Raw genomic sequence first — 22,332 nt, forward strand, 5'->3', positions numbered from 1 at the left:
GGAAATGACACACCGTCCACAAAGCCTGCCGTCATTTCTTGTGCATTGCAAGTTTGATTTTTAGAGATCACCAGGTAACAATGCTGGGCTTCCGTTCAGTTAAGTACTATCATCTGATAGCTGAGCTATTGATTTTGAGGCGACGAATTGCATCAAGAAACACAATGATGGCAAGTGCGGGAGGATACGGGGCAGTCGAGAAAAACAGGCATAGCCCAGTAAAGACCATGCACGAATAGAAAAAAATCCCACAGGATGAACCCAGACCGAGACTGATGATTGGCAAACGCCGTGCACGAATAGAAAATTCCCAGCCGGCAATCACCGAGAGCAATTGATTTCACGAATAGATTTTCCCACGGGCCTTTCCCAACTGCATAATGACCGATTACCTATATTCATAGGACTCGGAAAAAACCGCCACTGTGCCTCCTTATGACCGGACTTAAAATTCCTTGCTAAGCGCAAATAAATGAAACAAGAACCAGAGATGGCCGTGCTCGAGCATTCCCCAGTCATCAAGCGGAGGCGTTTTGAGATTTTGATGATCACTTCGGTAACTCCAGTGATCTGGTATAAATACTAAAGAAGCTCTCTTGATCTCTATCAACACCACCCATCATGTCTCCTGATATTGCTTCGACTATGGGGGCGATCTACATAGGCGCTACAGTGGCTACAGCGTGTGTTATTACGGTCCTCTACCTTCGGCCTCTAGGCTTACGATAATTTTCCCCCACAGGCTTTGGGGAGTCACAGCCATACAGTCAACGACCTATTTCAGCAGATTCCCGAATGACTGGTGGTTCTATCGTTTCTCAGTACGGCATCTTTGCTTTTACTCATCTCATAATTTGATTTTTTAACCAAATAGGTTGGCCTTCTCTGGTACGTCGATTTGTAAGGTCACCCGGGTATCCCTGCATAATGCGTTTTCCAGGATCGTTGACACCCTTTATCTCACATTCTATGCGCATGCTCTGTACTACTATCTGATCAAAAACTTCGGGCATCCCGAAGCACTTTTGACTATTGTGTGGTATGCTCTCCGCCTCTTCTTCTTGCCCCCGATTTTGACTTGGAGGATATTCAAGGAGCTTTAAGGTGATCAACTACGCGCCTATCAGACTATTTGATCGACTGATGCGTTCTTTATCAGACAGACATTATGTTCTTGGTACTTATACTGATTCGTTCTGGACACTGTTCCCTGTTCGCTGACTTGGTTCGTTCAGGGCCTAGAGATCCTTCTCGTAGATATGTACGGGTCTCTCATCGTCCATGTAGCCGGCGCTAACCACTTCGTTATAGTGTTTATGCGGTGAGAATATGGATGTGTGCGTGCGCCCATCATCAAGTTACTTACAGAATGGTACTATAACTCAGCTTTCTTTCTAGTGGGACGTTTCTTCCATAAGACAATCCCATGGCTGGTTGTGGGTCACAACATCCTAATTTGTATGGAACTTCAATTCTGATCGAGGTTCGTTCAGGCTGTTGTCATCGCAGGCACATCCGGTAGGTCTCCTTCAGTTTATCATGATATGTGTGTCTTACTGCTATGGTTCGGTAGCTGTAGTTATCAGTGAGTCATTCCTTGCAGGATACATACTTAGTACTTATCACCGTTTTCATGGAAGATGAAATCCACACTATGTAAGGCCCCTCATCTGCTTGGTCATACTAGCGTACTCAATCTTGCGACTGAACAGATTTACGATCAAAACTTACCTTGACGCTGAGACGGTCTCTGTGCGGAAATCCATGCCGTTATTATCTCTTTCAACCCGCTGAAAAAATGATGCAGAAATCGATTGAAGCGCTCTTGGCTACAACTGCAGGAGTGGACATCATCATATGCGGTACCATGTCATATTACCTCCTCAAAAGTCGATCAGTTTCGAACTTTTTCAGGTTGGTCCGCTCTCGTCTAAGGTTCGTGGAATGCTTACAATCCATGCAGGACGACGAAACCGCTTCTTATATCATCGCGCTTTGTTATTGTGTCCGGATTGGCTACTACGTTAGTCCTTGCCATATTATTTCTAAAACCCAGACTGACGACCGCCCAGTATATGCGCATTGACGATTCTTATCATGGTTCTTACACTTTCTTCATGTCATGAATCCGACCGACCTGACCTGACGACACCATAGTTTGTGTCTATGCCGAACTCACTCGTAGCTGCGGGAATCGCGACTCCTCTACCAAGAGGTATTCCTTCCAGTTAAACGTGGGCGTCTGTCCTTACTAACACTTTCAAGTTTATCTCAACTCACTACTAGCAATGTGCGTAACTCTGTTTTGATGCGCACCATGACTTACCCTTGCCTAGGCTAAACCTACGAAATACTCACCAAGAAAATATCGTGATATCTACGAGCGGCGGTGGCAGCAGGTCCCTACCAAGTACGGTTTTGGAATCTATGAGATTCAAAGCTCGGAGTACGGCGGCTACTGATACACAAACTCAGGAGCAGGTGGATACCAGTTCCCAATCTTTCGGCCGGAAATGGGAGCCTCATAACTTCTTTATAGGACATCAGTGTATCAATGGCCGAGCTACGCTCCAGTAGATCGTCAGCGGAACCGATGCGTGTACCAGATATAAAGGCTCGGACTCTGGATAGTCCTTGTTAGGTTCGAATGCCCCATGCAGAAATCGGGATCTTGTCGATGTACAACAGGTATTAACCTAGTCAGAAATGAAACAGCCAGAAATTCGAAGTTTTCCTTTCTGTCGACTGAGGCTTTTGACACCATCCTTTGGAGGCTATTCTCCGTCTTCATTCAGACCGATTGCGCGACCTACCTAGTACTAAGAAATTACCTCTGGGTTATCGCCCGTGGTTTCAGGGTACTCTGGTTTGCCTGTCACGTTCACATTCAGTTAATGGAAACATACATTTCGGGAAGTGGGAGGAACCATGGAGCCCGAGATATGTACTCCTTCGTATCTGATGCAACACTCCCAGTGGTCAACAAACACCCAGTAAGAACTGACCCTAGCATGAAGTAAATCTCGCCAGGTATTATGGAGCGCCTTCCTCCAACCCCAAAGAAAGTTTGTAGCTGTACAGAAGAAATGAATGAGAATTTATCAAAATGGAAGGTTCAGTATACGCACGTAGTCGTGACATCATCCTGCTCGAGTCCCGTAAGGTTCCACGGGATACCATTTGCACCAGAAACTGTTGCCGCCCTATCACATCTTAATCAGAACAACCAGAACCAATTACACCGCAGCGTACTCACCTCATATACATCGTCATATTGAGCAAATCCAAATACTTCAGCGGGACGATTTCGAGCGAAGCCAGTGCCCCCTGGGTAAGCAACACGTTCTGTATGGTACCAGAATCCGCACGGCCGAAGAAGGGTATGACAAGGGGCTGAGTGAAATTGTGGTCCAAAGCGGCGTATTCGGTATTATTCACACCGGCGGAGGCGACGATACGGTCGAGAGTGAGTTCGGCAGGAATGAAATTGGTGACTAGGCGGGTGTTACAGGATGGAGAGGAAGAATGAGGGAAGGCATACCGGTGAACGAGACGCTGCATCGAGAGGTGATGAATAAGGACTGAGGACGAAAGGAGACGACGTACTCGACAAGATTATTGACAAGAGATTTCAGCTACTTGAACGTCAGTTACGTTCCACAGGGTGCAGTGAAAGAACGTACACTAATGTCGACAGTGATATTAGAGATGGGACCGATGCTCAGCCCGTCGACAAGGTCTTCTGTCGACGACGTTGGAGTGCCAGAGACCAAGGCGACCAGAGCGAAGAAGAAGGAGCCGAACAACATTGGACACGGACGGGGAAGGCTTGCATTGGAAACATCCAAGTTATAGGGTCGAACGGCGCAATTATTCTGCAAACGTGAAGCTGTGAAGATTCAGCGGAAGAAGAGAACGACAAGCATGTGGCCATCTCGGAATAACGAGGAGACTAGCGGGAGAGCAGATATTGCTTTTTGTAGGCGGAACGTTGATGTGATCTCCCGTCCATCAATGATGTCCCCAGTCGGCAAGTCTCGTCCTTGCCCAAGGTAGCATACTAGGAGACCAGGCAACATTGGACGCGGACGGAGGAAGCTGTAGTTGAACATATCACAATCAGAGGGAGCAGCCACCTCTGACTGCAGATAGTTGTCTAGCGCTGATCAGGAGGCGGGAATGATTGAGAAAGAGACCCAATGTTGATCTACTTTTTATTAGTCGCATCGAAAACTGACGAGATTCGGGATTGCCCGGGGTGGTCAAGCCGATTGAAATTTCTTTGTGCTCCCTGGATTTTGCCTGTTATCAGTTGTTACCACCCAACGTACAAGACGGAGCCTATACGATCAAGAAAAGAAGATATCTTGATCAGATGGCGCGACTGCATGTGACCGCGCAATATAGTGAGAGTCTAAAGAAAAGCTGATGGTTAATATTTTAGCATAACATATCATGTTCGGCAAATCCATATGCATTGCAGGGTTGGGTATGTATGTGTAGCGCTGACCAAAATGGCAATAAGGATAGCTATGTGTGATGTAAACGTTTCGTGCCAGACGAAGGAGAGTCATCCAGTCTCCTCTTCCTCGACGGACAGGGTGTAGTAGTAAGTTGTTCAAAAGAGGGAGGTGTCTGCTCAAAAGATATGGAATGAGATGGCGCGACAGGTGTACGTAGCTCCTCGTCGTCCAACGGTCTGGCTGACGTGGATATAGGCACAGGTACAGTGCTGCCTGGCTTCCGGCTGAGACGACCGCGGACAGTCGAATCATCTGCACTGTTGGTGGAGGTTTCCTCGTCTTCCTCCGTAAATAGGCCTTTGACAGGCGACCTGGACCGTTCGCCGGTGCGAGAAGGAGATGCATAGTACGACGTCAGGAACGCGGATAATGACGCTGACGATACACGGACTGTGTCTTCTGCGGAGCCGATGGTGGCGTTCGTGATGGAAGCGAGAGCAGGTGGCGAGGGCGATGCAGGAGGGCGGTCATTCGAGGTGGTCGTCGTCGTTGTTTCCTTTGTCGCCACTCGCTTCATCACCTATACTTGTTCTAGTTATAAAATTCAACTTCATATGGAACATTAAACGTACCTGTATACGCTTCTTCAGCGATACTGGCGTCCACTGCAGCCCATCGAGAGGAAAGAACTCGGAAGTCACGGTCGCAAATGAGCGTAACAGCACCTGCCATTGCTCCTGCAAGCCCATTAGTCGTGCATGATATCCATTCCAGAAAATGACACGTACTTCCGTCATTCTCAACGCCTCTACATCCTCCATCCTCTGTTCATTCTCAATTTCCAAGAGCCTCTGTTTGCGTTGTGCCGCCCGGGAAAGTCCACCCGCGTCCATAGGTGAAGTCATTTTTGTTGGAGTAAATAGGCTGTCAAGTAGGAATGTGCAATTATCGAAAGCAAAAACGACGGGAGCAAAAGAGAGGGAGAAGGGAATAGTAGTGGTGGTAAAAGTTGGACCCTGATAATTGTACCCGAACTTTGCCTCCGAAATCACGCGGCGCCGCTTTGGGTGTAATTGTGGCACAAAACTTTATTTTGTCCCCTTCGCTTCCAAACGGGGATCTGGCCAGGAGCGACTCGGACGGTCTCGTCGGATGGTTCTTTCTCTACGTGTCGCAGGGAATAACCTTGTCCTTCTTGGTGCACATGGAAATTTTATGAAGAGGATTCCCCGCGGTGGCAGCTGCGCCCCTCAAGCTCATCGCCTGCAAGCACCCTAGAATTCGTTTGTCGACGGATTTGCAAATAATGATGAGCGGGAGCGTTCAATACTACTCTTGCCATTGTCAATTGATGGTTATCAACGCCATACTTGGCATTCCGAGCCGGTGGCTACCGCACGAAGCTCGGACATCAAGCAACGTCAAGGGTAGTAACAAACGACCCCCTGGAGCTTGGCAGCTTGTTATTAACGTCGGTGAAGTGGGGTCGCGGCTTTTTCTTGTTCCAATGCTAATGATGGTCTAAATTGGTGACTTGTCGCCATTTACACATTTGAAGGATGCAGAGCTTGGAAGCTTCATAACAACCCTGCCTCCGGACGCTTAGGAATTTTACTGGTAACCAGGTATAGGTTGATAAGAAGCCCAATTCATAGGCGCAAGGGAAGTTCACTCACAGGAACGCCTTCAAGTTCGCTATGCCAGTGAACCGAAATACATATTCGTGTCTAGCCATGCCAACAGGTTTGAGAGGCAAAACGTCCAATATTTGGAGACGATCTGTGCAGCGAAAAGCAAGTTGCCGGTGACACGAGGCTTTTCGCCCCAATTCTCTGTGACGCAGTGCCAGAACAAGGATACGCGTGGTCTTCGGGCTCTAGATACTCGATAGGCTTTCAGAGAGCAGAACTGAGTATAGGCTATAGTGACGCTCCCGTTCAACATATCTTCAGACCGCCTCTTCGAAAGCAGTAGAATCTTCCCCAGAACGAGAGGAATAACAAGGTCATGCATTCATGGGGCTAGTAGTTTGGTCAACAAAGCTGTGCCAGAGAAAGAGTTTGATGATTAAGGGGATCCAGGCAGTGCAGAGCCTGGTATGTCTTCGACAGCCTGAAGAGGTTTTACTATCAGCTTCATTCTTATCCTCAGCTTTCGAGCGCCGTAAAACTAAAAGGGGGCTTAGTTCCATTCCTTTGTTACATAATGTAAGGTTTTGCATACCATTTCCTGATAGCCCTTTTAAGGAAGATAACAGCTTCACGTTAAAACAGAACCTTTTAAGGTTGCATTTTTACGAGCTAAAGCGAACTGCTAGCAGAATCTAATGAATCTAATCTAAAGGATGGCGAGCACTCTAAAGGAAGCAAGCGGCGAAAAGAATTCCAAGGAATTGGGTACTCCTGGCAGATGAAAGCGGGTAGTCAGAAATAAGTTGGTTTAAGAGGGAACAGACAGAGATGGAGACAAAAAGTTAGAACGCGAATAGAAGTTGATCTAACTTCTCTAAGTTGAACGCATTGAGGTCACCCACGTGATGAACGCGACGGTTGAAATTTGAAATCAAACTTATTCGGCTCTTGAAGTCGCTCTCATCACCACGACGCGACTTTCCCTGCTACTTGACTCTGTTTATTGTATCTCTCGCTCGCTAACTTCATGATCTCTATGCTGATAATGGCCCACCCTCGACCTTTTTGAGGGCCGGCTTGGCACAGTTTGACATTCTGTCACATCCCGTTGGCATTCCAAGTGAATGGGGGTTATTACGGTTCTTTTGACCTGCGTTCTACTCTTTGAATGCTGGGAAAATTGGTATATTTCTTTCTGTTAAATTCATAAACTGCGCCATCATGATGACGAACACTAGGAAATGGGTCGTTCCAAAAAGAGGAGCGTCTAGCTTCTTTTTCGTTTTTCGACCTTGACATACCCGAAGATGAACAACCTGGTGAGCGAATTTCCTCCTTCCTCGGAGTGCGCATCCCAAGACTGATATTTCCTTTCCTTTTTTGTCAAATGCGTACTTAATCTAAGTATCGACGCCTCCGACACCTCATGATATCAGTGAAAATGGAGGGAGCTACGTTGTACTCAATGATGCCGAGTATACCACAAGAATCTTCGATCTCGTTAGGGGTTTTTTGTCAATATGTCAACCGCTCGTAACTGATCGACTATACCTTACAGGTTCCCTTCACTTCTCCTTATCATACCATATTATAGCTGTTGGTTTTTCACCACCAAACAACCTAGACGTCACATTGAAGCTCTTCGCCGGACCCGACCAATCTTTAAGGATGAAGAGCAAAACCTTGACGGCTTCTGACGGTCTACCCTCGAGGCTGTCTGGCAGGATCCCTGCATGTAGTGCTCCTTGCCATTTGAAACATTCATCGCGGAGTCTGTACCTGAGTGGACGATAGGGACTGAAAAAACGTGTGTCCTTATAAACACGATGCCGGGTCTATTGCGGATGATCGACTAGTCCACCGCGACGATGGGTTCTACAAACGTCGACTGGCCCTCTAAGCACCTGCTCGATGCCGACGATACCGTCACATATAAATCTCTCAACGAAGCCTCTCGTAGTTATCTTCGAGCCGAAGCCGTCTGCAAATCCTGGGGTGAGTTCCTGGTCGTTCTTTGAAGACCAAGTCTGAGTGCACAGGCAATAGGCTTGACTAGTAACGACGTGGCAAGATTAACACCCAAGTTCTGGCGGATCCACCTGGATCCTATCTGGACGTGTAGTGGGCCCGCATTCACGATTATGGCGATCCAATATAATCTGGTCGTGGGCACACTACGAATGTTTTCGAAAGGCAGAAGCGACTTGCGCGCGATCATTGATAATATAATGACGTACAAGGCTCTGTGCATGACTTTCTCCTTGTATTGGGCCTTGAGTACTCATATGTTCACAACTCAGCGGGCTGTTCCTTCTTTCCGAAGTAGGACACGATCTCGACATCGCAAATTTGCGTACCACTGCTACGCTATTGCCTGACGGTGGATTCGAACTTCATACAGCATCTTCTCTGGCAGCCAAGTGCGTGATTTGTGGACGTTTATCACCCAGGCTTCCCTGATATCCTCTACTAGATACATGCCGCCGACTGTACCCGTCCTCGGAAAACCCGCTTTTGGTATCGTTTGGGCAAAACTGATCGTCGATGGTGAGATCACTGGGATCCGTCCTTTCCTTGTCAAGATAAATGATGGCAAAGATATGCATAAGGGCATCTTGGCTCGGTGAGAGATCGCAATTCAACTACACATATCGGGGTCACTGATACCCTTCCCAGAGTCTTACCACGTCGTAACGGATCTGATCCACTTAATCACGCCATTACAACCTTTTATCGCGTCCGTCTTCCCCCTTCTGCGCTGCTCGGGGAACTCGATAGCTCAGTGGACGTCCGGCTCTTGTTATGGCGCGTCGGAATCGGGGCCATAAGTCTATCGGCAATAGCCATAACGTGCTTGAAGGTCGCCAGTAACACCGTGTATCGATACTCTCTGCGCCGTCATGTCGGTGTACCTCGGCTAGTTCCTATCATATCCTTTCGGACACAACAAATCCCGATCTTCACTGCCGTTGCGCAGGCATATGTTCTTGAAGCCTTGTTGAAGACATGCATACAAGGTTTCATGGACGACTCCGCGGGATTTCAGACTCGCCATGCGGTTGCAACGATTTTCAAGGCTGTGGTCGTTGAGTCTGTCCTGAGGACACACTATGATTTATCAGCACGGTGTGGTGCCCAAGGCTTATTTGGCTATAACCAAGTCATCGCTTTCTTCGTGTGTATTATATTTTGCCTCTGCCGCGTATCGTTTATAATAATATAAAAGAGCAACATGCGCGGCATCTCCATTGCCGAAGGTGATGTTCTTGTGTTATCCATTCGTAAGTACTGTCACGGCCACCGAGTGATCTACCTCACGATTTACTATAGGTCTAGCAAGCGAACTGCTTCTTGGACGGTATTCTGTACCCGGAACCCTCGATACGAACAGCCTCCTTGCTCGCCGTATGTTTGTTCCCCCCTCCGTGTGATATGCTCACTGAGTCATCCTTCCAGATGAGTCTGCCATCTTCGATAAATACGCCGCTATGGTCGAAGAACACGGTCATCGGGGAGACCATTATCGTGGTTTCATACTACCACAATCACAAACGATCATAAAGTCAATCGGCCATCGTATGGCATATGATGCCGCTGTTACCCATGGCGTTCCCCGGGCGCTTATAGACGTATATGAATGCTATGCGATCAAACGGGATGTTGGATGGTACGTCGAGGCAGGAATTCTTACTCTAGACCAAGTCGCATCAATGGAGGATCGAGCGATGAAGGCCGCGCTCCCCCATATGAGCGAGTGGGTCGATAGTATGGGCGTATCAGATTACCTTAAGGCGCCCATATTGTCGGAGGATAGGTGGGATAAGTTCGTGGATGGCTTACCCTCCATTGGAGTTGAAGAGAATGGGTCGACTAATGTTGTTTATCAGGCGCGCTTATAGATGACATTAGATGCTTAGAGATCTAATTGTTTACTACACTTTAGAATATATAGAACATAATGGAATATAGGCCCATAGTAATATGATATACAGCCCGGCTTGTAGTTCATCTTCACTATGGAACCTATAGTCGATGCATAAAAAGTGGGATCGGAGAAAGGAAATACTCAGTCTCTAGGTCCCTGAAAATCATGTCAGATAGAGCTGAAGATCAAAAAAGACAGGGTTACAAATCGCACGCCGGACACCAGGGAAATCAGAGCTGATTACTATGTAGCATTCAATACTACTTCGCGTCCGAGCTTCTTGAGTAGAGGAAATTTCCCCTCCATATGAGTCTTATATATCTCCCACTCCGCAGGTCGCGGTCGAAATGTAATTGCCACACGCTCCAATGAATCCATCTTGTAAGAAGCCAGATAGTCATCCAGTCTCGTCCACAGGTCTTCCCAGACCAAAGCGGGGTGCTCAAGTTCAGGTTGTGGTGGTTGAATCTCGAAGAGAATTGAACGAAGAGCGCTGCGTTTGTTTACCATTGACAGGTTGGTGATCCACCATTCGAACATCTGAGACCCCCGACCGAAGACGGTCGGGTCGTACTTCAGAACTCTGACTTCGAGGTTCTGGACACTAGAGACATCAAGCGTCTCTGAAGATGTGTGCGGGAAAACTATAAGCAAAGTGAGTACATGGACGCGCATTATAGAGAGCTTAAACATACCTAGCATGGTATGGTTCACGTGGAGGGATTTGAGTGAAGTACCAAGGAAGACTATATATTCGTTGAGATGCTGTGGAAGGATACGGGTATGATCAGAGAGAGCGATGCTGAGGGTGTGGACATTTCTGAAGGAAAACGGGCACAGACGGGACGAAGTTGTCAGCTTCAGAAAGGTCTCAACGGGAACCGAATTGATCCCATCACCAATATCCAATGATATCGGAGCCGGGACAGGATGGAGGGAATGGTTCAAGTGGCACTCCTCCGTGAAGTTGTTTCCACATCTGAAGCTCGCCCATTGCAAATTCGACGAATTTTGCACAAGCGAGCAAACCTCGCCTATCGCTCTAAAGGTGAAAGACGATAATATGTCGAGAGAGCGGTAAGAGTGGGATTGGAGGCTGGAAACAACAGTATCCGGTAGTTGGGACCAATCTCCACTGCCAAGGGGCAGCTGGTTGAGATTGACAAGGTATTCGACCACTATGAGTGCCCCGTAAACCTTGGGATCATGACCTTGTCTACTTGTGATGTCGATGGATAGAGACTTGAAAAGCAAGGCGAGCATGGGAGACATGGCAATCAGTTCGCGGAGGCGAATGCAGTCGGATTCGTTGGACAATGAGACATGAGAAAATAGATGAACTCTGGTCCTCGGATAAAGGGCTCTGCAAGTCAAGGACGCTCGCAGCAGGGATCGCCTGTCATGACACAGCTCGTCGATAATGCCATCGCAAATTTCCTGAGGTAAGCTCAACGAATCATTGCACTCCGGCATTATAGAAGGAGTCGTGAGGAATCGTCACAAAGGGTGATTAAAATTAAACGTGGCGTACGGCGATGGTCCAGATAATGACCAATGCTCGGATGAGATGACAGTGCGACTGAGCAACCAACAGGCTTGCGTGCCACTTTGGAAGATGACAGTCGGAGGTTGAGAGGGACAAATGATAAAGGCGTCTGAATAGCACAACCCTACCGGTTCCTTCCGGGCAAGGTTTGATGTCATCCAAAGATACTCTGCAAATCAAATGTCCGGTTTAAGTGTATTAATCGCTGCCGAAAACAGTCAGGTATAACGGCATACGGATAACATTAATTAGCTTACCTAGCTCCTGGTGCGTGAGCCTGACACAAAGTCACTCCTTACGGTATACGTCGTACATTTCATGCAGACCACGACCTCGGTGACTAGGGTTCATTTTTGTTATTCGGACTTGCTTGCGTCCTTGTGAACCGTATGTTAATACTGCACTCACTAAGTGCAAACTTCTGGGACCAGGGCGTCGGGGAATGATGACGATAATTACAATTCAGGCTTACCGTAACTGCAGCGTCGATTTTCTCGTAGTTTGGGGTCGGTGGGCCAGTGAGGAAAAGGAAGTCGATATGGATGGATCGCCCTTACGTAGATGTGCAATGAAGCGGACAACTGTATGTCCAACTAATACACGTCCGTCACTCCGTGGACATGTAATGGACGTTTACCGATGAGCTCCTTATACATATACTTAAGCTCGTAGCATTGTTCGCCACCCCTAGTATACCAGGGTAACTGTGTCTCCAGTTCAATCATCGAATATTCAAGAACAGATAGGGCACTGACCTCTTTGATGCCTGGACAATCATGGAACGAAGACGACGATAAGTCGATGATCTTATACGAACCATCAGCCGTGCGGACGATATTTCGTGGTTCAAGGTCGCAGTGCTCAATTCCGATCCTATGAAGAGCACTGATCATATTGAAGATCTGAACCCTGCATGATATTTAGTAACCTCATTGTGCGCGCGAAGCATTGGATTGACTTACTTGTCACGTTGCGCCATAGATGTCCAATCTTGAGGATCAAGCGCCATTCCTTCGCAGTCCAGGACTAATAACAGCATGTGCTGCGACTCGAACAGCCCATAGCACCGAGGCACTACAGCTCCTATCTTCCCGTTCTTCCTAGCTTGCTCAATTACGCGATAGGCGCTGGATTCATTATACATGCGTTTGAGGGCGCCTTCCTCCTCTTCACGCTCACCCTTGCGTACCACCTTCAGAGCATACGACTGTGAATCCGTTGTCTCATCGTTTCCACTGGCATCACGTTTTGCCTCATATACAACACCCGTACTACCGTGGCCCAGCAAACGTTGCAGGCGGAGTTGGACAGGTCCTTGACCTAAAGACAGATACGGACCGCTTTTATCGACACTGGAGAACGAGAACCATTTGGTAACTGGAGCTTGGCGTTGCGTCCAACTGATCTGATAGCAATGTTCTAGCCACAAAATCAAGATGAATCAGTAACCATCTCACCATGATATCGGCGGATTGGTTTGGTTGATTTTCTGAATCTTTATTGCTCTGAGTGCGAAGTAGTCTCTGCCTTGGTGCTTTACCCCATCTGTGGTATGCACCGCTTGTGTTTTCGTCAGGATCAACTTGCGGTTTATTTGAATCTTCTTTATCTTCCTCCTCAATCGATAGTAGTGGGACGCTCAGATCGGCTTTTGACTCGATTTCAAGCCCCTCTTCAGCGGCGAGCATCATTGCGAGCAACGCACGAAACGGTTTCGTGTTGTTGGGCTGCTCCTCCACACTAGAATACGTAATGTACGGACCTTGAGTACCGTTAGCAGGTCGGTTGTGAAGTCGGAGAAAGATCCATTTATGGTGACACGTCAATGCGAGCCAGTTGGCCTTATGGGAAGCCATGTATAGGCACGCCTGGACGAGATATTCAATGGTCAATTGTCCAATGGAGGAATATAACTCGCACGTTGTTGATTATTTTCTTCGCTGAGTCTCTACCGGGCACCAGTTCTATGTGAAAGGATGGTCGCTCAAGCATACTCAAAGCATCAATCATGACGCTCCAGGACTTAACATCAACGCATATCTTGCGCCTGCCCCGGTAAATTGCATAATCTACCTTCGAATGAAATGCCGTGTTCGGAGGGGGAAGATCCTCGAGAATATTGACAGCGAGGTCAAGAGCTTCCATTACGTCGTTCAAAGCAGAGATAGCACCGTGATAAACCATTCTCCTTGCCTACCGCAAAGGACGATATCAGTAACATTCGTGATCCATCTCGAAGTTAACTGACTTGAGTCTCATTCGTATTTTGCCGCCAGGCTGTATCTGAACCATAACGGTCTCTCATTGGCTGGAAGGCGAAATCTAATTGTTCTTCTAGGACTGGTAGAGGTCGATCCTGGAGGTAACGGTCTAATGCGGATAAAAGTGCGTCCACCATGTCGCGATCACGCCAGCCTGCCACTGGTTTCCAATCCTCGCTGAGCAGCGCCACTTCAAAGGGTGTAACATCTATGGCAATTTCCCCAGCTGAGCCCACTGGATCAGGAGAATAAAACTTGGCCTTTTGCTCCAGATAGTCTTTGAAGAGCGTCATGATAGTAAGCAGGCAAGCAACATGGGATTCGGTGAAATAGCAAAAGGTGTCGGACGGGCCGAAGGGTTCCGATCAACTAACCGCATCATCCGGGCCGGCAGTCTCATCCGAACCGCAATGACCCACTCTTCTCGACCAAGCATCAACTTGGACCACCTCGACCACTCATCTGCGCTGGCCCTCTTCTCCTTCCAACCAGAATTCGGAAGTTATGTTTGACGGCCTCGATTGTTATGTCCACTGGTGTTGTCCTTTGCGAAGGACCTCACCTGTGCAGTGGTACTCGGTTGTTATGTCCGCTGGTGGTCTCCTTTGCGAAGGATTTCACCAGTCTGGTGGTACTCGGTGGTTACGCCCACTGGTGGTGTCCTTTGCGAAAGATCTCACCTGTGCAGTGTTACTTGGTTATTATGTCTGCTGGTGGTCTCCTTTGCGAAGGATCTCACCAGTCTAGTGGTACTCGGTGTTTCGTTCGCAGACAGTCTCTTTTTCGAAGGAGCTTGCCTGCTTCGTTGTTCGTTGTTCCCGTTTCATCGTTTTATGGGCTAAGGCTCGAGCATCGCTGCAGGCACGCTATAGCGGACCTCGTTTGTTATGCTCACCTGATGCTTGCATTCCGTTCCTACAGTCTGTAGTTCTTCGTTTCTTGGTGGATGATTTGTACGCTCCCATTGCGCTCGATATCTTCTCATTGCTGCTGACCTGTAACTTTCCATACACCCCATGGTCCGTGCACCACGTCTCACTTTCCCGTTACGTATTTTACATTTGCTCACATGTTCTTTCACCGTCATTACTGACGCACATGTCTGATGAGCCATTTCATAACGCTCCTCCTTTTGGACAGCAGTGATTCTTAAAGGAGTCATACACTACACCGAATTTTCGACGTATACGCCAATGCTAACTGGTTCTCCGTGCTCGATCGTGCTTTGTTATTTATGTTCTGTCTCATCTTCATCACTTTTCATTCAATTGTGTGCTCTGCGAAGAGTCTCTACTCCGCGAGACGCACTCAACAGTGTGATTACAACGGTATGAGCCTTCGCAGCCACAGCGCATGGTTCGCCATGTCATGGCTGTGGACCCGGCCGTTCCTTATTGGGACCTGGCGCCGGTAACACCACCACCACCACCACTCAAGGCAGAAAAAAATCACGGTTTCGCACATACACCGTGAGCTGCGTTCCCGAACAAACTGGCTCTGCCAATGACAAGGGACTCATACAATGTCCATCTGTGTCCAAACGGAGATCGATAGTCGTGCCCATTCTCATCAGGGCATTTTTTTCCAAAACTGGCATGCTCGATACGTGTATTGTGACAGCGAAAAGTTACCATCGCTTTTGCAGAACGTTTCAAAGTACCCATAGCCCTCGTGTCTCCCTTCCAGATTTCTGAGGTCAAGTCACGCCGTGCCAGCACCAGGCCACGACAAGCGATGTCGCAGGTCTGCTAGCGCGGCCATAAGCAGCAGCAACGGATGAACAACGTCCCATCGTCCTTGCACGGAATCCTCGAGATTTTTTCCAAAAGGTGTATTTGCTATGATCAATAAATAACCAGACCAGTCGAGAGGACGAAGCTAGGTATGGAACATGAATCAAGAAAACAGCCTTCAATATCAGCACCAACATAATCAACCCCTTGGTACGACGAGGATCTTTTTGGGATTGTCATCAGGTCCAGTCTCGAGCTCATCCCCAAGAATTTCCTTCTCCCTGTTGAAATGCTCATCTGGCTGGGCTTCGGGGATGACATTCTCGACATCGATATCTGCCTGAGAGCCCTTCAGTATGTGACGACCATCTTCGCCATTTCTCTCTCGCCTATCCTCATGTATGACGCCTTCCGAATCAAGACGAGCATCCTCCTGGGACTCGGTCAGAGGGCAATGGTCGTATTCGTCATCTAATCCCTCTTGCTGGGCTTCTAGATCACTACTCATACAATCCCGCTCAGAGTTCTGGCCTCTAGTTTGTGTCCTGTGGAATCGGAGGGTGCCCGATATTACGCTTCCCTTCCAAGACTCATCTGGGCGGGCATGTCCAGCCGCGACACGTCCAACGAGGAGCGTCGGAGCGATTCCCTATATGATAACAGTCAATGAGATGCAAAGGCAGGGAAAAACTTGAAGAAGACAAGCGTACCCTTGCCACTGCTGCGAGGGGATCAAAGTAAGCCACTGAAGCATCATTGCGGGCGTAGACGGCCAGATATAGGATCAGTGTGACGGAATAAAGAGCTGATGATTCGACGATGACCTCGATAACATGGCGGTAAGTCCTGAGTCCGGCTCCTATACCAGTTCCTGCTCGAGCTACAGTGACGATACGGTAGACAATGAGCAATGTACACCATAAGGTCGTAGCAAGAACGAATGATGAAGAAAGCACAAAACCCAGAGCATAGACATCTTCGGGGGAGATGTAACCTCTGTATACACCAATCATTTTGAAGACTACATCAACCGTTGGGTGAGTCAGCTAATCAAAAGATACGAGATACCTTACCAACTGCGCATATAAGAAAAGCTACGGGTAGCAGAACGGTCAGCCATTGCTGACTGCAGACTATCCAACATCGCCAAATCTACCATCACGATAAGCTTCATATAAAATAAGCAATATGTTACACACAATGGTGATATCCGCAAGGATAGTAGCAACAGTGCTCGTGATACCAGTCACCAGTGATATCCAGCTATCAGGTTGGGTGTAAAACAGGAACATTGTCCAAAAACTCTGCCCATGATCAATAAACACCGAGCGGACAACCGACCAGTCAAAGGCCAAGTCAACGGTGGTAATAATATAGAGGAGAGCAATGATGATGGTCAGAGCTTGTTTGATAGGCCGGGACTTGTTTGTATCTGTGGGATTTTCTTCAGCTTGCGTAGTATGGTGGGTATACAGTTTCCCTCACAGATATCCCACAGTGTGATAGTGACAATTCCAAAATATATGCCTATGTTAAAAGCTCTGATCAGAAGGAGACACTGCAGGTCTCAATGAATGTACATGCCATTTAATAGAGCACAAAGGATCATTGCATTTAAGTGAGCATCGAGAGTTTCAAATATGATAGCTTTATCACTGTCGGGAAGGTCTGGCGGGATGTTGGTCTGAACAGTCATTGAGAATAGGTAGAATGATGAGAGATGGGACTAGAATAATTTGAAATGAAATATACCACATCGCTTGAGATATACCACACGGCGGCACAGCAGAGCCCTTCTAAGGGTTTGCAAGATTATCAGTGCGTAGTGCATCAAGGGCATCACCTGCACTGCCTCCGCAAGGGGAAGAGTCAAAAATATTTCTATATTTTTAGACTTGTTGAAACTTGACCTTCAAAAACATTCAACGATCTCATTGGGGGGCGCTAGAGCATACCGAACCAACCAGCATCTTTTGAGTATCCCTGTCGCAACAAGCAAATGAGTGTTAGTATGTTTCCTGGTGCAGGAATCTTTTCGTAGCACACACTTTACGCCTCGGAGTTGTGAGAGAAGCCTAAAATTACTTTGATTCTCTGATGAGATCTCACGGCCATGAAGCGTAATCAGGGCATAAAACATCTCCAAAGATCCATAGGCCCCAAGGTCGGAAGGTCGGAATGCTATGGCATACCGTGGTTCGCGCAATGATATCCAATTCAGGGATCAAGATTGTTAACAAGCACAATTATATTCGACTCGGAGTCTATGCCGTACTCTTGTGTAACACGGAAGGAGAAAACCGCGTGCCTGGAACAGATGTGCACTCCGCCTTCACGCAAGCTTTCATCGTTTTGATGAAAATTGTAGTATTCGGAGAGTGTGTAAGACGACGAAGAAACGACTGCTCTGGGCCGGCGGCCTACGACGACTAAACCAGGAATTGGAACAGCAGCCTCCCAGGAGCAACGGATGTCCGATAATCGATGGCCTTGCTTTTGCCTCGGCTCGAAGGTGAAAACATCCACTACAGACGATGGCTCGGAGAGAGCGAGCGGAACCGCCGCCGACGTCTCGGCATGGTTGAAGGCAGAGAAGTTGGTGTTACCGAAGAGCGAACAGAACAGAGGAGTGAATGGAGGCGGACAACGACAAAGGAGGCACATCCACCAGGTGAATCGAACCTGACTGTGCTGTCGATTTATGCTAAGTGCAAATATAGCATGGCTATTGGCTGGTTGTCGGAGCGGTACACCGTTGGTTGTGGTTGGACAAGAATGGACGAGTATCAGCTGTTTATCCTCTAAAGTGGGACGTTGACGAGCTCGATACGCGGCAGCTAGAGACATCACTGGTCTGCACAACATATCATTGCATATGGGACGACGCGAGGGGTGGCGCCGGTGATTCGAGAGATTATCAACGTGTTCGGAGACATTACGCCATAGCCTCACCGTCCAGCACAGCTGAAGAGCTTTTTACTCTCAACGCAGGATTTGGTCATCGACGCCGTTTGAGAAGCATCACAGATTGAAACGTCCCTCGTTCCTGCAAGCCAAATATTGCCCATTCGCATCACGAATCTTCCAGAGCTAGCTCGAGGCTAGCCGATCCGCAGCATTGAACTGGATCAGTGATGGCGAGATGCAGGATGCGTGGGCAATAGATCTTGGACAATGGGCAGATCGGCAAAATGCGGGAAGGAAGAGTTGGAGAGTGGCTGAGAATCCCTCCACACATGCCCCGCATCACTTTCCGTCTCTGCCATCCCTCCCTCGTACCATCGGTTGCCGGATCTTGACACTTTGCATTAGGATAAAGTCACCTGAGACCGCCCAATTCTTGCTCGCAGGATTTCGATAGTCCAAAAGTTTGTTTTTCGGAGGTCGATGATAAGGTCGCAGTTCTTAGGAAGGCAATACGTCGTGTTGGGATGTTCTCGGCTATCGATGGACGGTGATGGAGATGTCGGGTAGAGAAAGGGATAGCGTCGACAAACTGTCTCCGTCTCCTATCCACCTAAGATTTCCCACTCCTTGCTCGGCATACGCGGCATCAGTGCAAAACTGGCGATCGTAGAGATAATTCCAGCGCGGCTGGGTCGGATTGCTGCAACGGATACTCCTGGTTTGGCGAGGAGTGCGGGCGGAGGACTCGTGATTACAGTTCTAGAAAGAGACAGCAATATTGGGAATCACGCATAGAACAAATGAAATTATGAAGAGAACGCACAATACATCGTGACACGCCTGCCCAACTCTCCCTGAACCAGCCTCGACGTCGAACAGCCAATGCGTTGCCACTCACGAGGCATATGTTTAAGACATTCTAATGCACGAATGACGATTTTCGAGGTCGAAATGGCCGCTGAGAAAAAAGACTAAGCATCAACTAAATATCGGGGAAAAAATACAAACATCGTAACCATGTTGTAGCTATAGCATCGATGCACCAACGTTCACGTGCACAATCAACACCCATCCCTCTCGTACTGCTCCCAACGGCACCCGCCACGCATGCAGTGAAGATGGGCCACCCAGGACCCCAAAAGCAAATTTGAAATCAATTTGAAGGGCGGCGGTGTTGTCCCAGGTCTGGAGCGAAGAAAAGATACGAGCGAGAGTAAAATAAGCGAGAGCGACTCAAAAAAAGACGATCGGCTTCCCAGAACCTGAAAATACTGGAGATCCGTGAGAGTTCTCGAGAAAGACGTTCAATTCCCGTTTTGGCCAGTAGGCGGTAGACATCCTGACAAATATGACGCATAAATTTCGATGCTCGACCATGACGTGTGTCATTCTACAAATTTATAGTTTCACAAATTATTTCTTTCACTCTGTTGTTTTTTTCAGTAAATTCGTTGGATTCCCTACTCTCGGGGATTTATGAATGAGTAACTTCGCACTTGTCCAGGTCTCACACATTCGAACTGCCACCCGCGTTTTGGTGTGTCAAACATCCCCTTCGAAACCTTCTAACAAAACTACGACTTGTCTATACACCCACGGCCTTAGTAAACTCCCGCTCAATGTGTATCCTTTCCAGACAGGAAGACACCAGTCGTGACAACGAAGCGAACGAAAACGTATGGGGATACCAATAAGGCTAAAACACGTGCATAATGTTCAATAAGTAAAGAATTAGAGCCTGAAAAATAGCGTGAGGACATAAAACGAACACAGCGCAATCAAAATGCATGCAGTCATAAAGACATTTTCACGCCGTCAATCCCTTGAAACAACAAGTACGGTGTTTGGATCGTCTTCCGGTCTATCTTGCTGGGCGTCGAGACCATTTCCCCGGGATTCCGCTGAGAGGATGGGATGACCATACTCGTTACCTCCCTCCCGCTGAGCTTCAGGATCGTCGCTCATCGTGGAACCATGGCCTCTGGTGTGCGTCCCAAAAGTGAAGCGGAGCGAGCCCAATACCACACTCCCCTGCCACGAGTCATCTGGGCGGGCATGACCTGCGGCAACACGTCCTACAAGGAGGGTCGGGGCAATTCCCTATGGTATGCCTGTTAGACGCGAACCTAGAGAAAAAGCACAAGCACACGAGCATACCCTTGCACTTCCCGCTAAGATATCAAAGTACGGTCCCACGTAGGAATCACGAGCGTAGAACCCCACGTATAAGATTAAGCATGCTGAATAAAGAGCCGACGACTCGACCAAGACCTCGATGATATGACGGTAAGTTCTCACTCCACCCCCCACTGCCTCGCCTCCTACAGTGACAATGCGGTAGACGATAAGAGCGGTGCACCAGAAAGTTGTAGCGAGGAGGGAAGGATGAATAGAGCACGAATTCAAAAGTGTAGCTGTTGGAGATGGTGAAGTCTTGGTATTCACCAACAATTTTGAATGCTATACCGATCCTCAAGTAAATCAGCTGAGTGAGGGATCTGAGAGATCTTACCAGTTGCGCTAAGAAGGAAAAGTATAGGCAGGAGAACGATCACCCATTGCCGGCCCCAGACTATCCAACAGCGCCAGATCTACAATAGGCTCAAGTGAGAATCGGGTTGAGTCGAAAATTAGCATTGTCGCGCGCACCATGGTAGAATCCGCGAGGATAGTACCGATGGCGCTTGCCGTACCCGCACTAATTATCGTCGTTACTCCAGGACTCCCGTAAAACACATTTTCCGTCCAAAGATTCTGTCCGTGGTCGATAAATACAGAGCGGATGTTCGACTAGATGAGGGCGAAGTCGATGACAGTAACAATATAGAGGAGGGTTATGACGACGACTATAGCCCATCCGACAGGCCGGGACTTGTTCGTGACTACGTCGTTCGCGTTAGCTTATGTCGCGTGGGAGTAGACATGTTACCCTCACAGATGTTCCACAACATGACGGCAACGACTCCGGTATATAACCCTATAGTAGAGCCCACTAATCAGACACGCATATCAAAAGTTTGAATCAACATGCGCACCAGTTAATAGAGAGTAAAGTATCCTTGAATTCAATTCCGTGTCAAGACTTTGAAATATGATGGTTCTGTCAGCGTCGGAAAGGTCTGGTGGGATGCTGGTCTGAGCGGCCATCTGAGTGAAGGATGAGGAAGGGGGTGGTCTGCCTGGTAAAATATACCACCACATTGCCTATCACCTTGGGGCCTGGGCTGGCACATAGAGCCCTACCGACATAGAAAAAACTGCGGCGGAGTTGTTGTAACGATGATCAGCAGGGTCGAGAAGTCCACCTTTAGTGCCTTTGTGAAGGGGTGGGTCTTGAAGACCCTCTATTCTTGGATTCCTTGATATCCAACGATGGTAAAAGCGATTTCATTTCGAGTGGAACGAGTATTGGAATACACTGGGTATCCCTGTCCTGACGAAAAACGGAATGTTAGTATGTTTCCCAGAGGGAAACCTTTTAGGAATTCCATGACCATGAATTAGGTGTAACACATACTATGATCACCCCGATTCTCTGACAGATCTCATCATGAGAATACGTGCATATGAATAATCTCCTTCGACATATGACCCACCTCAAAGATCGACAGATGGCGGGATTGAAATCGTCCTGGGGCCTTGCAGCGATATCAGATTCAAGATTCTTAACAACTACAGGCCATTGGTAGCCTCGATTCCCGTATTCTCGTGCTGAAATCGTAAATGCGACGCGGGGTGGATGTAAAGGGAGAAATATAATTACCTGCAGTTTTTTGACAGAGATCCCTTCATAGCTGCCCTCATGAAAATGCTTGTAATCCCACTGTAAATCATCCCCTTTGACAAGGATCAAAGATCGACAGATG

The 22,332-nt window shown here is 48.0% G+C and overlaps 9 protein-coding genes across 9 annotated transcripts; 2 read left to right on the top strand and 7 right to left on the bottom strand.

The window, feature by feature from the left end:
• Nucleotides 1-384: 384 nt before the first annotated feature.
• On the top strand, nucleotides 385-2,840 carry EV420DRAFT_798711 (uncharacterized protein). Its single transcript, XM_060483488.1, has 20 exons — nucleotides 385-683; nucleotides 743-821; nucleotides 875-888; nucleotides 941-1,039; nucleotides 1,095-1,104; nucleotides 1,160-1,177; nucleotides 1,236-1,261; nucleotides 1,312-1,337; nucleotides 1,399-1,436; nucleotides 1,494-1,518; nucleotides 1,574-1,585; nucleotides 1,641-1,656; nucleotides 1,713-1,752; nucleotides 1,808-1,914; nucleotides 1,964-2,023; nucleotides 2,073-2,100; nucleotides 2,158-2,215; nucleotides 2,266-2,290; nucleotides 2,337-2,481; nucleotides 2,548-2,840. The coding sequence occupies exons 1-20, from the start codon at nucleotides 622-624 to the stop codon at nucleotides 2,575-2,577; spliced, it is 918 nt and encodes a 305-aa protein (XP_060336702.1). The 5' UTR covers nucleotides 385-621; the 3' UTR covers nucleotides 2,578-2,840.
• A 186-nt stretch (nucleotides 2,841-3,026) lies between these two features.
• Nucleotides 3,027-3,951, bottom strand: EV420DRAFT_798689 (uncharacterized protein). Its single transcript, XM_060483487.1, has 6 exons — nucleotides 3,684-3,951; nucleotides 3,607-3,635; nucleotides 3,542-3,555; nucleotides 3,257-3,494; nucleotides 3,129-3,203; nucleotides 3,027-3,073 (listed from the first exon to the last, which is right to left on the bottom strand). Exons 1-6 carry the CDS (start codon nucleotides 3,807-3,809, stop codon nucleotides 3,034-3,036), a joined length of 522 nt encoding a protein of 173 aa, XP_060336703.1. The 5' UTR covers nucleotides 3,810-3,951; the 3' UTR covers nucleotides 3,027-3,033.
• A 511-nt stretch (nucleotides 3,952-4,462) lies between these two features.
• Nucleotides 4,463-5,568, bottom strand: EV420DRAFT_798755 (uncharacterized protein). Its single transcript, XM_060483489.1, has 3 exons — nucleotides 5,252-5,568; nucleotides 5,096-5,200; nucleotides 4,463-5,043 (listed from the first exon to the last, which is right to left on the bottom strand). Exons 1-3 carry the CDS (start codon nucleotides 5,366-5,368, stop codon nucleotides 4,531-4,533), a joined length of 735 nt encoding a protein of 244 aa, XP_060336704.1. The 5' UTR covers nucleotides 5,369-5,568; the 3' UTR covers nucleotides 4,463-4,530.
• A 2,309-nt stretch (nucleotides 5,569-7,877) lies between these two features.
• On the top strand, nucleotides 7,878-10,128 carry EV420DRAFT_798851 (uncharacterized protein). Its single transcript, XM_060483491.1, has 8 exons — nucleotides 7,878-8,089; nucleotides 8,141-8,339; nucleotides 8,395-8,514; nucleotides 8,568-8,717; nucleotides 8,771-9,269; nucleotides 9,321-9,375; nucleotides 9,425-9,499; nucleotides 9,551-10,128. Exons 1-8 carry the CDS (start codon nucleotides 7,963-7,965, stop codon nucleotides 9,991-9,993), a joined length of 1,668 nt encoding a protein of 555 aa, XP_060336705.1. The 5' UTR covers nucleotides 7,878-7,962; the 3' UTR covers nucleotides 9,994-10,128.
• Nucleotides 10,128-11,851, bottom strand: EV420DRAFT_798931 (uncharacterized protein). The gene is made up of 3 exons (XM_060483494.1): nucleotides 11,823-11,851; nucleotides 10,715-11,770; nucleotides 10,128-10,663 (listed from the first exon to the last, which is right to left on the bottom strand). The coding sequence occupies exons 2-3, from the start codon at nucleotides 11,490-11,492 to the stop codon at nucleotides 10,263-10,265; spliced, it is 1,179 nt and encodes a 392-aa protein (XP_060336706.1). The 5' UTR covers nucleotides 11,493-11,770; nucleotides 11,823-11,851; the 3' UTR covers nucleotides 10,128-10,262.
• Nucleotides 11,852-14,203, bottom strand: EV420DRAFT_798930 (kinase-like domain-containing protein). The gene is made up of 6 exons (XM_060483493.1): nucleotides 13,814-14,203; nucleotides 13,486-13,758; nucleotides 13,023-13,433; nucleotides 12,528-12,970; nucleotides 12,321-12,474; nucleotides 11,852-12,269 (listed from the first exon to the last, which is right to left on the bottom strand). Exons 1-6 carry the CDS (start codon nucleotides 14,117-14,119, stop codon nucleotides 12,159-12,161), a joined length of 1,698 nt encoding a protein of 565 aa, XP_060336707.1. The 5' UTR covers nucleotides 14,120-14,203; the 3' UTR covers nucleotides 11,852-12,158.
• A 1,421-nt stretch (nucleotides 14,204-15,624) lies between these two features.
• EV420DRAFT_798892 (uncharacterized protein) lies at nucleotides 15,625-17,483 on the bottom strand. The gene is made up of 6 exons (XM_060483492.1): nucleotides 17,144-17,483; nucleotides 17,045-17,086; nucleotides 16,759-16,991; nucleotides 16,633-16,711; nucleotides 16,270-16,580; nucleotides 15,625-16,208 (listed from the first exon to the last, which is right to left on the bottom strand). The coding sequence occupies exons 1-6, from the start codon at nucleotides 17,253-17,255 to the stop codon at nucleotides 15,759-15,761; spliced, it is 1,227 nt and encodes a 408-aa protein (XP_060336708.1). The 5' UTR covers nucleotides 17,256-17,483; the 3' UTR covers nucleotides 15,625-15,758.
• On the bottom strand, nucleotides 17,457-18,562 carry EV420DRAFT_798786 (uncharacterized protein). Its single transcript, XM_060483490.1, has 3 exons — nucleotides 17,608-18,562; nucleotides 17,524-17,542; nucleotides 17,457-17,469 (listed from the first exon to the last, which is right to left on the bottom strand). The coding sequence occupies exon 1, from the start codon at nucleotides 18,422-18,424 to the stop codon at nucleotides 17,777-17,779; it is 648 nt and encodes a 215-aa protein (XP_060336709.1). The 5' UTR covers nucleotides 18,425-18,562; the 3' UTR covers nucleotides 17,457-17,469; nucleotides 17,524-17,542; nucleotides 17,608-17,776.
• Nucleotides 18,563-20,281: 1,719 nt separating this feature from the next.
• On the bottom strand, nucleotides 20,282-21,613 carry EV420DRAFT_1636446 (uncharacterized protein; the record flags this gene model as incomplete). The annotated part of the gene is made up of 8 exons (XM_060476585.1): nucleotides 20,282-20,566; nucleotides 20,624-20,880; nucleotides 20,912-20,926; nucleotides 20,979-21,057; nucleotides 21,116-21,220; nucleotides 21,281-21,348; nucleotides 21,402-21,443; nucleotides 21,502-21,613. The coding sequence occupies 8 exons, from the start codon at nucleotides 21,611-21,613 to the stop codon at nucleotides 20,282-20,284; spliced, it is 963 nt and encodes a 320-aa protein (XP_060336710.1).
• Nucleotides 21,614-22,332: the final 719 nt, after the last annotated feature.

This window comes from Desarmillaria tabescens, assembly GCF_030435595.1.
Source record: "Desarmillaria tabescens strain CCBAS 213 chromosome Unknown EV420scaffold_4, whole genome shotgun sequence".
Lineage (NCBI taxonomy): Eukaryota > Fungi > Basidiomycota > Agaricomycetes > Agaricales > Physalacriaceae > Desarmillaria > Desarmillaria tabescens.